The 14,937-nt window shown below is 35.7% G+C and overlaps 1 protein-coding gene across 4 annotated transcripts in view; it reads left to right on the forward strand.

Moving 5' to 3' along the window:
• PTPRQ (protein tyrosine phosphatase receptor type Q) overlaps positions 1-14,937 on the forward strand; it is a 246,273-nt gene that overhangs the window by 20,853 nt on the left and 210,483 nt on the right. For all 4 annotated transcript variants that reach the window (XM_072772894.1, XM_072772895.1, XM_072772896.1 and 1 more), the window contains 6 exons: positions 1,389-1,649; positions 3,251-3,381; positions 3,563-3,692; positions 6,244-6,397; positions 6,825-6,931; positions 10,194-10,291. In XM_072772894.1, the coding sequence (XP_072628995.1) occupies positions 1,389-1,649; positions 3,251-3,381; positions 3,563-3,692; positions 6,244-6,397; positions 6,825-6,931; positions 10,194-10,291 (881 nt within the window). The remainder of the gene's footprint in view (positions 1-1,388; positions 1,650-3,250; positions 3,382-3,562; positions 3,693-6,243; positions 6,398-6,824; positions 6,932-10,193; positions 10,292-14,937) is intronic.

The raw sequence follows: 14,937 nt of genomic DNA on the forward strand, positions 1-14,937 counted from the left end.
ACATCAAACCAGATGTCACAAAGAAAACTGAAAAACAAACTATGTCTAATTATTCTCTGGAGGAAAAAAATATTTCTTCAGAATGTCTATCTTAGAAGAAGATACCTCCTTGGAAGAAAGACAGATCTAAGGATATGCTGGGTAGTATTTCAATAACCCACAAATTAAATTGAAATTAAAATTGACCTGAGGAAAAAAATAATGTGAATAGAAATCATCTAAAATTTCAAATCTGCTCTAAATAGTACAGTGGAGGATTGCAGTACAAGAAAGCTCTCACGTAGAGGTCAGCGAGAGTGTGAAATGTAAGAGAATCCTTCCTCTCAACTGTTGCCAGGACTGTGCTCCTAAAAATGAAATGAAATGTCTGTTCAAAATCCCTGTGCCTACATGATCAAGTCTGACCTCCATAGCCTGGCATGCAAAGCCTCTCGTAGACAGCACCCAGCCTCAGAGGTGGCCTTGCATGCCTGGTCCCTGTTCCTCACACATACCCCAGGCTTTACCCACCCTGAGCACCTGCCATGTGCCTGCAACTAAGTGCTTTGGGTATAAATACAGTCTCTCATTGAGTCATCACAAGGATCTTACAAAGTAGATCCTTGTCTCCTTCCCACTTCAGGGATGAGGAAACTGAGGCATGGAATGACGTAGTAGCTTGCCGAAGATTAGTAACTGGTTGCCCAAGACTGGTGATTAGTAACTTGCTCTGCTAGTAAACAGCTGAAAGAGCTTGCTATTCCCTGAATACACGAGGACGATGACGCCCTTTGTGGTTTCCATGCCTCCCTCATGGTTTTCTCTTTGTCTGTAATTCCCTTCTTGTCCCCTCTCCCCACCACACACTCCTTCTGGCAAACTTGTACTTTAAGGTGCAGATTAAACATCATAGACTCTGGAAGCCTTCTCCAATGATCTCTGCTAGAATTGTTTTTTTCCTCTATTCCCAACAGCTTGTGTTCACATTACCAGCTCCATCCACTTGGGATTCTGGGTAGTGATTTGTGTATCTGTTTCTTGAGATTGGGAACTCTGAACGCAGGAATCTGGCCTTATTTCAGAACTCCTCCTAGTATATAGGTTTACAACGCATTTGCTTAATAAATAGACCAAAAGTTTAAAAAAATCAGAACCTCTTAGATTCTTGTATTTTTGAAACTATGATGGAGAATCAAAAAATGAAACTTAATCAGGTACTTTCAGTATATGTGTACATACAGTCTATCAGAATGTCCACCTTATTTTTCTGTCTAATACTGACATAGTAGACATAAATTTGCACAGGCATTTATTATTTTCACATATTCTAGAACATGCCAGACAATAGAGAGAATGTCTTTGAAATAAAAAAAAAAAACCCACTAACTATGAATCTTTTTATCTTTCAGAGCCCAAGCCAGTCCAGATTGTCATCCCATATGAAAGTCATAGCACCTCTGTAATCTTATTTGTTCAAATGCCTGATATTGGAGTGTTTGATGGCATACATATTGCAATCGAAGGAGGGCCAAATGTAACTAAGCTCTTGAAACATGACAATAAAATAACTGTTGGCAATTTAACCCCAGGCACGGAGTATAATTTCTTTGTTTCCATCACCAGTGGGACTAAATTAAGTAATATGTATTACGTGCCTGCAGTAAAAACATGTAAGTGTTTGGGACTTACATAAATTTTTTCTTGATTTTGATTTTGTGTACAATTTTGTATTAGTAGGCTACATTCACTTCAATGCAGTTATCTTCAGAGATCTTTTAAAATAATCAAATACCTTACTGCTAAGCCTGGTCTTTCACTGCCCAAGTATAGAGAAAGAGCTAACTTTATGTAAAACTGAGAAGTCATGAAATTTTTAAATCTATCCATTAACAAAAAATGTACTTGCATATTAATCAGGACTTACAATGATTTATTTGAAGAGTGAGGAATGTGAATAATTTTAGGCAAATTATGAGAATTAGGTTATATTGTTTGTCTACAGACACTTAATGGTGTGTCTCAAAGCATAATCTTAGCATGTGTTTCCTCTCTCCATGCTGCCCTTTGTCTGGAAGGAGCCAGTATATATTTTACTCACTTCTTTGAATATTTAAAATTAGTATGTGTTATAATTGTTCATACCAGTACTTACATTTTGAATTTCAATCAACTTTGATTCATCTTTTCTTTAAGTCACTCCCAAATTCTACAAATATTCATTCTGAACATTGAGACACATGACATTTATCATTTATTTATATTGACCCAGGAGATATAGAAATGAATGGCACAGAGTAATAAATGCCATACAAAAATCATATGCACTCTAAAATATGTTATAATTTTGATTATAACATATCTAGGTTCATGTTTTGCTCTTTCTGTCTATGAATATTCACATATTATTATACCACCACATGTCTTCTTCCTCCCAAATTGTAGTCTTAACATTCATGTTTAAGCTCAAGTTTTCATAAAATACTCCCAAACTGATATCACCGATCACATTATTGTAATAGTATTTTAGCATATTTAAAATCAATTTAGTACGTTTACACTTTATTTTTGCTTGCAATTTTTATATACTTTTTATATATGTATTCTGTCTCTTCCCTATATTATAAATCATAAGGGCAGCATTATATTTGGCAGTTCTTGTCTTTAAAAATAATTAGTAATTTATCATCTAAATATGTCAATATTGTGATATAAGTAGCAAAATATATCGATATATAAGATGATGGTCTAAAGCTGTAATTTTTTTCTGAAAATTTCTTTTTCTTTATGCTGAATGGGATCTTTAAAATAGAAAACATAACCATTAGAATTCATCAGATAAAATTTGATTTTGGCTTTAGCAAATATTTGATACAAAGAAGATTCTTTTACTCCCTTGTTCTGTATTTCATGTTTCTCTCTGTTGTCTTTTTAACTTATGGTAATAGTTTCAGAAAGCTTTAATCTCTTTTTCTTCTTTTAAATATTATGCATTTGCTACTGTGAGTTTGTTGCTGTGTAGCTTTTGCTGCAAAACCAAGTTAGCTCCTTGTTATGGTGTTTGCAATGACTCTGAGTATTGCAACTGATTATTATATTTGATAAACTGTCATGTATGTGTGAACAACAATTTTAAATTCGGATACAGAGAGGGTTGATTAATAAACTTTATGGTTCTTTTCTTGCATTGTGGGTTTTTTTTTCCCCTTTAAAGGGATATAGATTAAAAGAAAACATATAAGGAGAATTTAAATGTGTTGTGTGTTTGGGGTAGGTCTGGAAGCACCATCAAATATCCATGAGGGCAAAGTAACAGACTCTTCCATAGAAATTCTCTGGAATCGAGCTGATGGGAATTTTCAGCATTATGAAATCACATGCATGAACTGTACTGCTGCTTTCATGGTATGTTACAAGCGGCTCTTGGAAGCATTAAACTTGAATCTTTCATGCTGAATCCAATATTACTGCATTCTTACATTAGATAGTAGTGAAACTAAATAGCCCCCATGCTTATTTGGTTGTGTTGAATCGTGAAACATTTTTAAAATGGACGCTTGCTAATTCACTTCTTTTGGATTAATAGGTCCAGAAGGTAGTTCAAGAAGCAGCAACATTCTCTAACCTGGATCCTGCCACAGTGTACACTTTCTCAATTCGCACTGAAAAAGAAGGTTTTAAAGACAGCACTCCTCATATAAAAGAAATACAGACAGGTACAGCCTGTGTAATAAGCACTTTAGGGTATTATTCAGCGTTCAAGTATTTATTTCATTCTTTAGGGAAGATTTTTTTTTCTTTAGGGAAGATTTAGTAAATAGTTTATTCTTCCCAGATTTTCTTTAGGGGCAGGCAGTGTCTTCTCTTGTCTCTTTTTTCTGTTTCCCCGTATCTGGGTTAAAATAACCTCTTTTGTACATGCCTTGCCAGGCAGTAGAGTGGCTAATTGCCTGGGACCTGGCCAGATTTTCCATTTGTGATTTAATTTCTTCATTGTTCAGTTAAGCAGACAATGAAGTGACATTTCCTCAGTGTTAGCAACTTACTCCCCATGGCAGATGGTGGTTATTCCATGCTAGTCACACGAAATACGGGATGATTGGGAAGAATGTGGACAAAATGTGTACATTTTCATATCTAGGTGACGTAAAATTTTCAACTACTCTACTAATGTAGATATTTTAGTGATTCTCGACGCTGATGCTATGGAAACATTGATTTATGTGTTTAGAAACTGGTCATGTCTGATATTCTTTTACTATTAACACAGACTGAAACTGGGAGAGAATATCTTGGCAGTTTTGTTCCTTTCTTATACATGGAAGAATTTTAGATACAAAATATATATTATACACTATTTCATTTACTTTTTTTCCTTGGGAAACAAGGGAAGCATTGCATATTTTTTAAAAAGATTTTATTTATTTATTTATTCATGAGAGAGAGAGAGAGAGAGACAGAGACAGAGACAGAGACACAGACAGAGGGAGAAGTAGGCTCCACGCCAGGAGCCCGACGCGGGGCTTTATCCCGGGACTCCAGGATCGCGCCCTGGGCCAAAGGCAGGCACCAAACCTCTGAGCCACCCAGGGATCCCTGACATTGCATATTTAGATTACAATGATTTTTCCTGCTGAAATAGAACCTTGTCATTGTTTGGTATTTAATTGGAATGAGTCCTACAAGAATCATTAAATATTTTTGAGATTGGTGGTTTTGGAGGAAAAATAGTTTTCTCTCTACCTTTCTAGGTCCTTGACTGAGACACCTCAATCCGCCTAGGACTGATTGACAGGAGAGAAATAAAAACAAAAATTTAAAAACATGTATAATCCGTGCATACATGGGAGAGACCCAGGGAATACGAGAAACTCTCTGAAATGGCCTAAACCACCACTTTAAATACTATCTCCAGAAAATGTTGAGGGGGGATAAGGGAGCCAATTATGGGAGGCTACCAGGAAAGCACAGTAAACAAATGTAAGATTGTTATGCAGATTTAGATCTATCTTCTCCATTGATAAGAGTTTTTTAATTATTTAATAAATTTATTTTTTATTGGTGTTCAATTTGTCAACATACAGAATAATACCCGTCAAGTGCCCACCTCAGTGCTCGCCACCCAGTCACCCCCACCCCCTGCCCACCTCCCCTTCCACCACCCCTAGTTCGTTTCCTAGAGTTAGGAGTCTTTCATGTTCTGTCTCCCTTTCTGATATGTCCCACTTATTTTTTCTCCTTTTCCCTTTATTCCCTTTCACTATTTTTTATATTCCCCAAATGAATGAGACCATATAATTTTTGTCCTTCTCTGATTGACTTATTTCACTCAGCATAATACCCTCCAGGTCCACACGTCGAAGCAAATGGTGGGTATTTGTCATTTCTAATGGCTGAGAAATATTCTAGAGATTTAGTTAGACTTCTCTGCCCAGTAGAGGGAGACACTCTTATGAATAGAGATTTCCCTTATAATTGTAAAATGTCTCTTACAAAAGGTAATTTTACACATTTCTTCTCCCTTCCCTTATATTCCCTTTCACTATTATTTATATTCCCCAAATGAATGAGAACATATAATGTTTGTCCTTCTTCGACTGATTTACTTCACTCAGCATAATACCCTCCAGTTATGTGTGGGAAATATCAGAAAGGGAGACAGAACGTAAAGACTGCTAACTCTGGGAAACGAACTAGGGGTGGTAGAAGGGGAGGAGGGCGGGGGGTGGGAGTGAATGGGTGACGGGCACTGGGGGTTATTCTGTATGTTAGTAAATTGAACACCAATAAAAAATAAATTAAAAAAAAGAAAAAAAACAAAAAAAAAAACAAAAGGTAATTTTACTCAGTTTTCAGAGTTTCTCCTGTGTCTGCATTTCTTAAAAATAACCAGCTCAAAATAATCCTTATGCCGAAGAGGAGTATTTTGGGGCGGCATATTCTGCTCCTCTTCAGTGGTTGCGCAAGACCAAGATATAATCTCTCCCTACATTTCTGAGGCAACGAAATATTGGTTACAGTACTACAATAACGCCTATTGGCTCCATTTTAAAGTTTAAAATGATTCTTGCTAGGGTTTTTTTTTTTTTTTCTCTTATTTTGACTTTTAGCTTTTCATATGTACCAGGAAGAATGAAAGGAATGTCTTGGTTACCCTCAGAGTTTGCAGAAAGTAAAACAGATCTTGAGAGTGTTTCAAGGCTGTGGTAGAGCAGGTGCTTTGTGCAGTAGAAAATGTTATTTTATGTGTTTGTTTTAATGATATAGCCCCAAGTGCAGCTGAATTTATGAACCATAGTAGAAACTCCAGTGCAATAACTGTTAGCTGGCCATCAGCTAGAAGTCTTCTGGATGGATACATCATTTCAATATCCAGCAAAAGCTTAATGAAAGAGGAAGTCCTCCTGTCTTCCACACAAAGGTATGAAAATATTGAGAAAAGAAATGGAGTCAAGTTACATGGAACACGAGATTAACATTTTATATATACATTTTTGAAAAGCTATATTAGTGACTTAATATAAACAGAAATTAGAAAACATTGTAAAAACATTTGGGCTGCAGTGTGATTAGAATAACTGAGTCAGATGTAGAGTAACAGATCCTTTCTGCATATAATAATGAATTAATTCAAAATATCTCATTTTTTACTTAAATTAATTTCTCTGCGTAAGAAGCTATGATTTCTCATTAACTATTTGTGCTGGAGCATAGCAGATTGACAGTAAAAATACCACAAGACTTATATATAAAATTCTTTCTATAGACAGGGTGAGAAGATGGGAGTTTTCCAAATGTTTCTGAGCTGAACATTTTAATATGTGACTTTTTTTTTTTTTAACGTGTAGGACCTTCACATTTAATAGCCTTGCTTCAGGGACTGACTTTTTAATTAGCATTATAACTACCAAAGGACTGAAGAGAAGCCATCCTACTGTCCTCATGGTTAGCACTTGTAAGTTTATTTTATATTTAATTGACTTTTCATGTGTAAAAAAGATTGGAAATGGTTGTGTTTAAAGCCAATATCTAATTAAAAATGAATGAAAATGTAAGTGGTTTATGGCATGCTTGAAAAGAAGGAGCACTGCATTTATTTGGAGAACGCCTGAATTATATTCCTGCCTCTATCACTTATTAGTTATGTGACCTTGGGCAGAACTATTAAGTTTTCACTTAGAAAATGAGAATAATTATTCCTGCCTATGTACAAAATCTTGTTACTAAATTCCAAACACAGAGCTCTTTGTGCAAGTGCCAAGTACTCCAAACCTCAAGATATTATTGTCATGAGACACTCAATATTTTTTCTATTATTTTGACTGTATTTAACATTTTATGAAACACAAAACAACACTTGGAATATGACAAAGTATATAGCACTGCCTTTTTTTTTTAAATTGCATTATTTGGGTTCAATTTGCCTCTTCTGACCTTATTAGCATCCCTTACACGTATGCCTGCCCTGAACATGTGCAGTGTTTCCAAGAAGCCCTTTCACTTGGGCCCAGCCACATGCACCTGTGCTCAAAGACCAGTGTCCCATCAGTGTGAGAGGAGGCTCAATGTCAGAATTCACAGTGTGGAGGAAGAGAAAGCACTAGAAAATGGGTGACAGTCAAATCGATTCCTGGAAAATATGCTAAAATGTCTGACCAGTTACGAATCACCAGCATGGTATTATGTGCTTACATCACCGTATTGAATCTACCCAGGCTACCTCAGATGTAGGTTAAGGCTTAGAGGTATAGAGGTATTCATAACTCATCACTGAGGGTGAGATTTTTAACCCAGTGTCTAACACTAAAACTGATATGACACTCTGCTCCCTCTCCTAAAGACCATTCGAGGAAATGTCAGAAATAATGAGAAACAGCTTCATTTTTAAAATTGGATTTAAAAAATTTATAAGTGAAAATTTCTTTGCTGCTTTCATTGGGGCTGTATCATTATCAGGTCACCATCACCGTCATTGTTATTGTTGTCATCATCAAATAGAGTGCCTGTTGTTTGTCAGAGATTTTGCAAAATATTTTCTATACTTCATATCACAATTCTGAATGGCGACTTTTATTCTATGGATCCTAATGAGATGCATATGTTTACCTTTCTTATAAATGAGGAAACTGAGGCTTAGAGAATTTTAGTAGCTTATACAAGATAACAAAGATTTGAACTTGGGTTTCCCTGACATCAGATTTTACCCTTGTAACCACTATGCTTCACTAGAAAGGCTGCTACATCATAGGAAGGACACTACCCATTCTTGGCTCTGTGACTTTGTATGAATCCTGATTCTATTTGGACCTCAAGATCTTCATTTCTACTCTGGGTTTCATAATACTTTCATATTTTATGACCTTGCTTTGGCTGTGTTTTCCAAGACAAGGCTGGCAATTATTTTCCCCCATCTTTTCCACTTTACTATTTGACTTTTACCTTCTACTGCATAATAATAATTTTTGACCTTCCTGTACCTCCTTTTTCCGCAAGCCACCTCAACTCCATTTGGAGGTAGATGGAATATTAATAAATGTATAAAATAGAGCTAAAATATATTATGGTAATTTGGAAGCATAATAAATTGATTCCAGTTAGAAGGGAATATGCATCACAGAAAAAATAAAAAGGATAGTGAATCAGTGACTCAGGTTTAAATCTACCACTGAACTGCATTCTAATAAACTTAAATCAATATGTAAGTAGGACAAAAAAAAATCTCATGCAAAATTTGAATTTTACAGATGAAATTATTCCAATAAAATATTAATATTATGTTTCTCTCAGTTAAAGCAATGCAATATGAAAATTTTTAATATGTATTAGAAATAGAGTTATGTTATCAATTTGAAGAATAAAATTCAAGAATCTTCTCAGATACAATATTTAAAGGGAAAAGGAATTTGTGAAATTAAGGCAAGGAGGAGAGAGTGATCTCTTACTTTATGTAGTGCATAAAATTGTAAGTTAAAAATCCCAGTTGTAATGACTTTATACTGAATTCTGCTATGAGAAAAAGTTAAAATCCATAGTTTGCATAATTTTATTGTGTGAAAAGGCTTTCTAGAAAATTGTTTTGTCCTTTCCATTGCAGAGTTGAGGAGACTGAGATTCAGGGTAGATAATTTATGCAAGATCACATAAGGCTAAAACGGACTGGAAAAACCCCATATCCTAGGACTCTTCCATAGTGTGACAGTCAAGGTTTTTTTTTAAAAAAATTATTTAAATTCAATTTAATTAACATATACTGTATTATTAGTTGCAGGGATAGAATTAAATGATTCATCATTTGCAAGTAATATGCAGTGTTCCTTATATCAGGGCCCTCCTTTGTGACCATCACCAAATTACCCCTTCCCCGCACCTCCCCTCCAGTAACCCTCCGTTTGTTTCCTAGAGTTCGTTGTCCCTTTTGGTTTGGCTCCCTCTCTTTTTCATCTTATTTTTCCTTCCCTTCCCCTATGTTCATCTGTTTTGTTTCTTAAATGCCATATATGAGAGAAATCATATGGTACTTATCTTTCTCTGACTGATTTATTTCACTTAGCATAATACCCCTGTAGTTATATCCACATCATTGCAAATGGCAAGATTCCATTCTTTTTGATGGCTAATATTCTTCTGTGTGTGTGTGTGTGTGTGTGTGTGTGTGTTTATATACCACATTTTCATTATCCATTCATTTGTCAATGAACATCTGGGCTCTTTCCACATTTTGGCAATTGTCAACATTGCTGCTATAAACTTTGGGGTGCATGTGCCCTTTTGAACTATATATTTGTATCTTTTGGATAAATACCTAGTAGTGCAGTTGCTGGGTCATAAGGTAGTTCTATTTGTAACTTTTTGAGGAAATTCCATGCTATTTTCTGGAGTGGTTGCACCAGTTTACATTCCCACCAATAGCGTAAGAGGATTCCCCTTTCTCCACATCCTTGCCAACATCTGTTGTTTCCTGAGTTGTTAATTTTTGCCATTCTAACCAGTGTGAGGTGATAGCTCTTTGTGGTTTTGATTTGTATTTCCCTAATACCGAATGATGTTGAACATTTTTTCATGTGTCTGTTGGCCATTTGTATGTCTTTTTTGGAGAAATATCTGTTCATGCCTCCTACCCATTTCTTGACTCGATTTTTTAGTTTTTGGGTGCTGACTTTGATACATTATAGATTTTTTTAAAGCTGTCATTCTAGTGTCTTATTTCATTGCCCTAGATCCAGACCCACCATCAGATTTGATGATTTTGGGGCAGGAAGAAAACACAATATATTTGTCTTGGAAACTTCCACAAGGAGGCTTTGAAAAGTTTCAGGTAAAGAACAGTCCTGCTGTTACACAACCTTGATGTTTAGGGGGGGTTTATTTCACTCTTTGTTTTTTAATGCTTTTTTTTTGCATAATGGTTTTAGAAACTATTTTACTTTTAATGTAAGATTTTCCTCCAAAGTAATTTTTCTGTTTACTGCTTTAAAAGTACAAGGTTATCATGGAAAAGTGTTTAAGAATCAAAGCCAATATTTTAAAAGAGTTTGGTTTTCAACATAGATATGTGCACACATAGTACAAGGAAGTGAACAAAGTGCTGAAGAGTAATGCTTCTGTGACAGCACTAGTCAGAACAAAGATTTGAGCTGTTAAGCTGGGTGATGTGTCACAGGCTCCCTTCCAACCTTATCCTAGAGATTTAGTTGAGTGGAGACTTCCAGCCAAGAGAGTAAGAGGGTAAGATGTACGAGAAGCCACTTTACAACTGTGTCTCTTATTTGTAGTAAACATGTATGTTTTGTTGCCTCTTGTTATTAATAATGTAATCTGGCATCACATGAGAAAATATATTCACTCTACATTCTACATTGTATGATTTGCAGAGTAAACTTCCAGAGATAGCACTATTGCTTTGTATTCTATGGGGGCAAACAACTTTTCCATGCTTTCATAGTGGTAGGAGATAATAATTTGAGTTATAAATGATAGAAAACAACCTGAAATAGTTTAAGCAGTAAAGAAAAAAATGTATTAATACAAGAGTGCCTCATAGATACCAAGCTAAGGGGAGCAACTGGGTGTTAGGAAGACCTACAATCATATATTAAGGTTGTGGAGAATCCAAGGATTGTTTTCTTTTCTGTCTACTTCTGCTCATTTACCTTATTTTTTTTTCTAATAACTAGTTTTCTTTACTAAGGAATCCATGTGGTGAATGAAGGAAGGCTGTATACAACCTCTGAGTACAAATGGTGCATTACCAGCCACAGAGAGACAGATTTTCCTTAAATTCCAAGGGGAAGGAGTGTGATTATTCCAAATTGGATTAGACTCCTAGTACAGTTCCAGTAAACTGTGCTCGTAGGTCTCAAATCATGTAAAAAATGGTGGCAGCAAGTCTGTGGGGGAGAAGGGTTATTAAAAACAATCATTAGATTTGGGGGAAATACAATGAAAGATGTTTCCTATGAACAAAAAATTTAATAATTTATAGAATCTGTGCAATCTAAAAGGAACAAGAGCAATAAAATTACCAGATACCTGATATGAACACATTAATACATCTGGGCTTTAAATTTGAGAATGAATTTTGTAACAATTAAGGTCAAGGAGAGAAACAAGATAATAGGCTTGTATAAAATATAGAGTCCATCTAATATGTACACTACCTTGTGTGATCCTCAGAGTCAGAGCCTAACAACCTGTCTGATTTGTTTTCTCTAGATTCCATATTTCAGCAGAATTGTATTGCCTACCATTATCCACATATTTTGTGTTTTCCTGATTCTATTCCTTAGTCATGTTCTTTTAACCAGAATACATTCTGTCCCATTATTCTTTGACAGTTCTTTAAGGTGCTGCTCAGATATATTATCTTTGTGGAAGCTCCCTTGAACACCAGTTAGCAGTCTCCCATACTAGAAAATTTTGTGTCATCCTTGACTCTTTTTTCACGTCCGTATGTACTTGTTTACTGAATCCTGATGATTCCAACTTTGAATTATTGTGAAAGTCCTTCTTTTCCTTTCCATTTCTTTTTTCTTTGCCTCTTTTCAGGATCCTACCATTATTGTTGGCTCCCTTGTGCTTCAGGGATGAAGCTGACCTCCAGGACAATCCTTACAAATCTATTGAGCCGTCATCTCATTTCCTTTCCCTGCACTCATCTTAAATTTCAGGCTTATATTATAAATACATTAAACATCTTACTCTTTCTCTCCTTAGTAGTACATATCTCTTCGAGACTCATCCCTGTAGATTGTTTCTTTCTGAAGTATTTATTGATGTATTTTTTTACTCACCACATTTTGGGGGATAGCTTCCCCAGATACTTCTAAAAATAACTATTTATTCTCTTCTGTGATCCATTGAACTTCACGTTCATGTCTTTGTCATAGCCTTTATACAGTATACTTGTTTTAAACAATTTTTTAAGTATAATTGACACAAAACATTAAATTAGTTTCAGATGTTTACCACATACTTGTTTTGTTGTCTGCTTAGAAGCAGACATGATTGCCCACCAGGAATTTCCTTGCATGCCAAAGCAGATGACACAATAATGGTCAGGATTCACAACAAATTGAGGATTCCCAGACGGGGATAGGCTCATATAAGATTCCAATGAGGAGGGGAAAAAATAGAAAGGAGGAGGGGTTGACTTTTGGTTTATATTGTGATTAGAGGATTGAGCTGGAGCAAGGGCTTCCTAGAGGACCTAGAAGCTCTGAGGTTTGAAAATTTTCTGCCCTTAGAGGAAAAAGGATCTAAGGCTTTCTTATCTTGGAGACCCAGATGTAGGGTAGGCTGGGAAGAGAGTTAGGGCTCTAAAAGTTTTCAATAGTCAAATACAAAATAGAGTTAAACTCTTTATATTATAGTATTTTAATTAATTATATTTAAGATTAGAAGAAATAAGTAAGATAAAAAGGAATTATTATTATTTTTTAAAGATGGGGTCTAGTGCATGCCTTCAGGCTGAGTTGAGAGATTCCTTGAACAGTAATAATTTCATTCATTCAACAAATCCAACATTCAACATTAAAAAAAAATTATTCCTTCAACAACAAATTCTTGACTTTATGGTGCTTACATTAAAAAAAAAACTGCAGATATGAGAAAGATAGTGACTAGAATGGCTTAAAAAAGCCTGGAAGGGGTGAGCTCAAGCCTAAACCCTCTAAAACCAAAAGGAAAGATGGTATTGTGTGTTAAAGGTCTGGTTGATTAACCAAGTCAAATTTTAAAATGAACTATCTTAAATGAAATTTTTAGTCTCAGTCTCCAAGTATTATCAATTCCATTACTGCAATATAAATTCCAATTGGCTCTTAACGGGTTCTCAGAAAACCAAACCATCTATAAGTTCTCTACCAATGTGAAATGATGGGGTCTGCATGGCATGTAAAGTCATTAGAGTTGAAATCATAGAGAACATAAGAAAACAAGTATTTTATATTTCTCATGATATTAGTGGACATCAACTTCAAGTCTACCTGTTTTCAGAAAATTAAGCTCAGAGTGATATGCAAAATATTCTGGTAATAAATTTCATAATAGGAATTTCTTTACAAAACAGAAATCCTTGTTTTGTTTTGCCTAGCATTCAAAAAGAACATTTATTAGTATGGACAAACTGTGAAATTCATTTGAACACCAAATATTTGTTCTAGTGAGTAATCCTCTGAAACTATTAGATTGCTCGCTTTCTTTTCATGAGCACTGGGAGTGCAAAAAGATTTATATCCTTTAAAGAATCTCATAACTATAATGGAACTGAAGGTATAATCTATTCCAAGCATGAAAATAAACATTGGCTCACACATTTAAGACCTAAAAGAATTCAGTGTGAACTTAGAAAAAATCAAATAGTTGATATAGAACATCAAAGGAAATTTGCCATTTCCTTTCTTACATCTCTCAACTGTTTTTTTTTATGTACTCCGAGTTATGTTATAGACTGGCACTGTCAATAGAAATATAACAGAAACCATAATTGAGAACTATATGTATAATTTTAAATTGTCTAATAGAAACATTAAAAAAAGTAGCAAGATACAAGTAAGGTGGCAGTCCAGGGTGGCAGCATAGGAAGATCCTGAACTCTGCTCCTCCCACAGACACACTGAATCCATAGCTACATATGGAACAATTGCCTCTGAAAAAGATCTGAAGACTAGATGAACAGCTCCTTTCCAGCAAACAATAAAAGGGTCATATTGAGATGAATATGAGAGGCTAAGGTGCAGTCTTGCCAAAAACCCCAATCCTGGCACAGTAACCCACGATAGGGAGGAGTATCACAAACCTGGAGCTTCTCTCTGAGAAGCAAAGTGTTCATACCCCACACCAGGCACCCCAACCCCGAAGACCTGCACCAGAATGATGAACCCCCATAACATGTGGCTTTGAAAACCAATAGGGCCTATGTTCAGAGGGCAAAATGGGCTGCAAAATATTGAGATGCTACTCTAAGGACTCTCACACAGACTCATTTTCCTTGAGGCTCAGCCAAAAGCAGTAGTTTGAAAGGTATCTAGACTATATGTGAAGGAGATTCATTTGCTTATCTTAAAAAGTTTCTGCTGGAAAGGCAGTGGCCTCTTGGGACACTGTCCAGGGACAGAGGTCTTAGCAGGGGCCATTTTTGTGCTTTTCCTCTCCCTTCTTCGCACTGGTGGGCCTGTGTTGTCCCTACATTCTCCCACTGGCCTGGTACAACCAGTTAGGTATGCCTCAGCCCTGCACTTTCATACTGCCTTGCTAAAACCATAGGTACATAGTCTACACAGGGAATATTCCTTGATGTTCTGGTTCTGGTGGCCAGAGGGGTTTATGTTTCTGGGTTACATGGGATAGTAATGATTAGAGAGACAGTTTTAAAAGGTCACCATCTCTAGGGCACTTCACAGATGGCAGAGTAAGACACATCCCCAGCGAAAAAGGCCTATTTACTTGTCTTGGAGCTTCAGC

This window comes from Canis lupus, chromosome 13 (genome assembly GCF_048164855.1).
Source record: "Canis lupus baileyi chromosome 13, mCanLup2.hap1, whole genome shotgun sequence".
NCBI classification, from domain to species: Eukaryota; Metazoa; Chordata; class Mammalia; order Carnivora; family Canidae; genus Canis; species Canis lupus.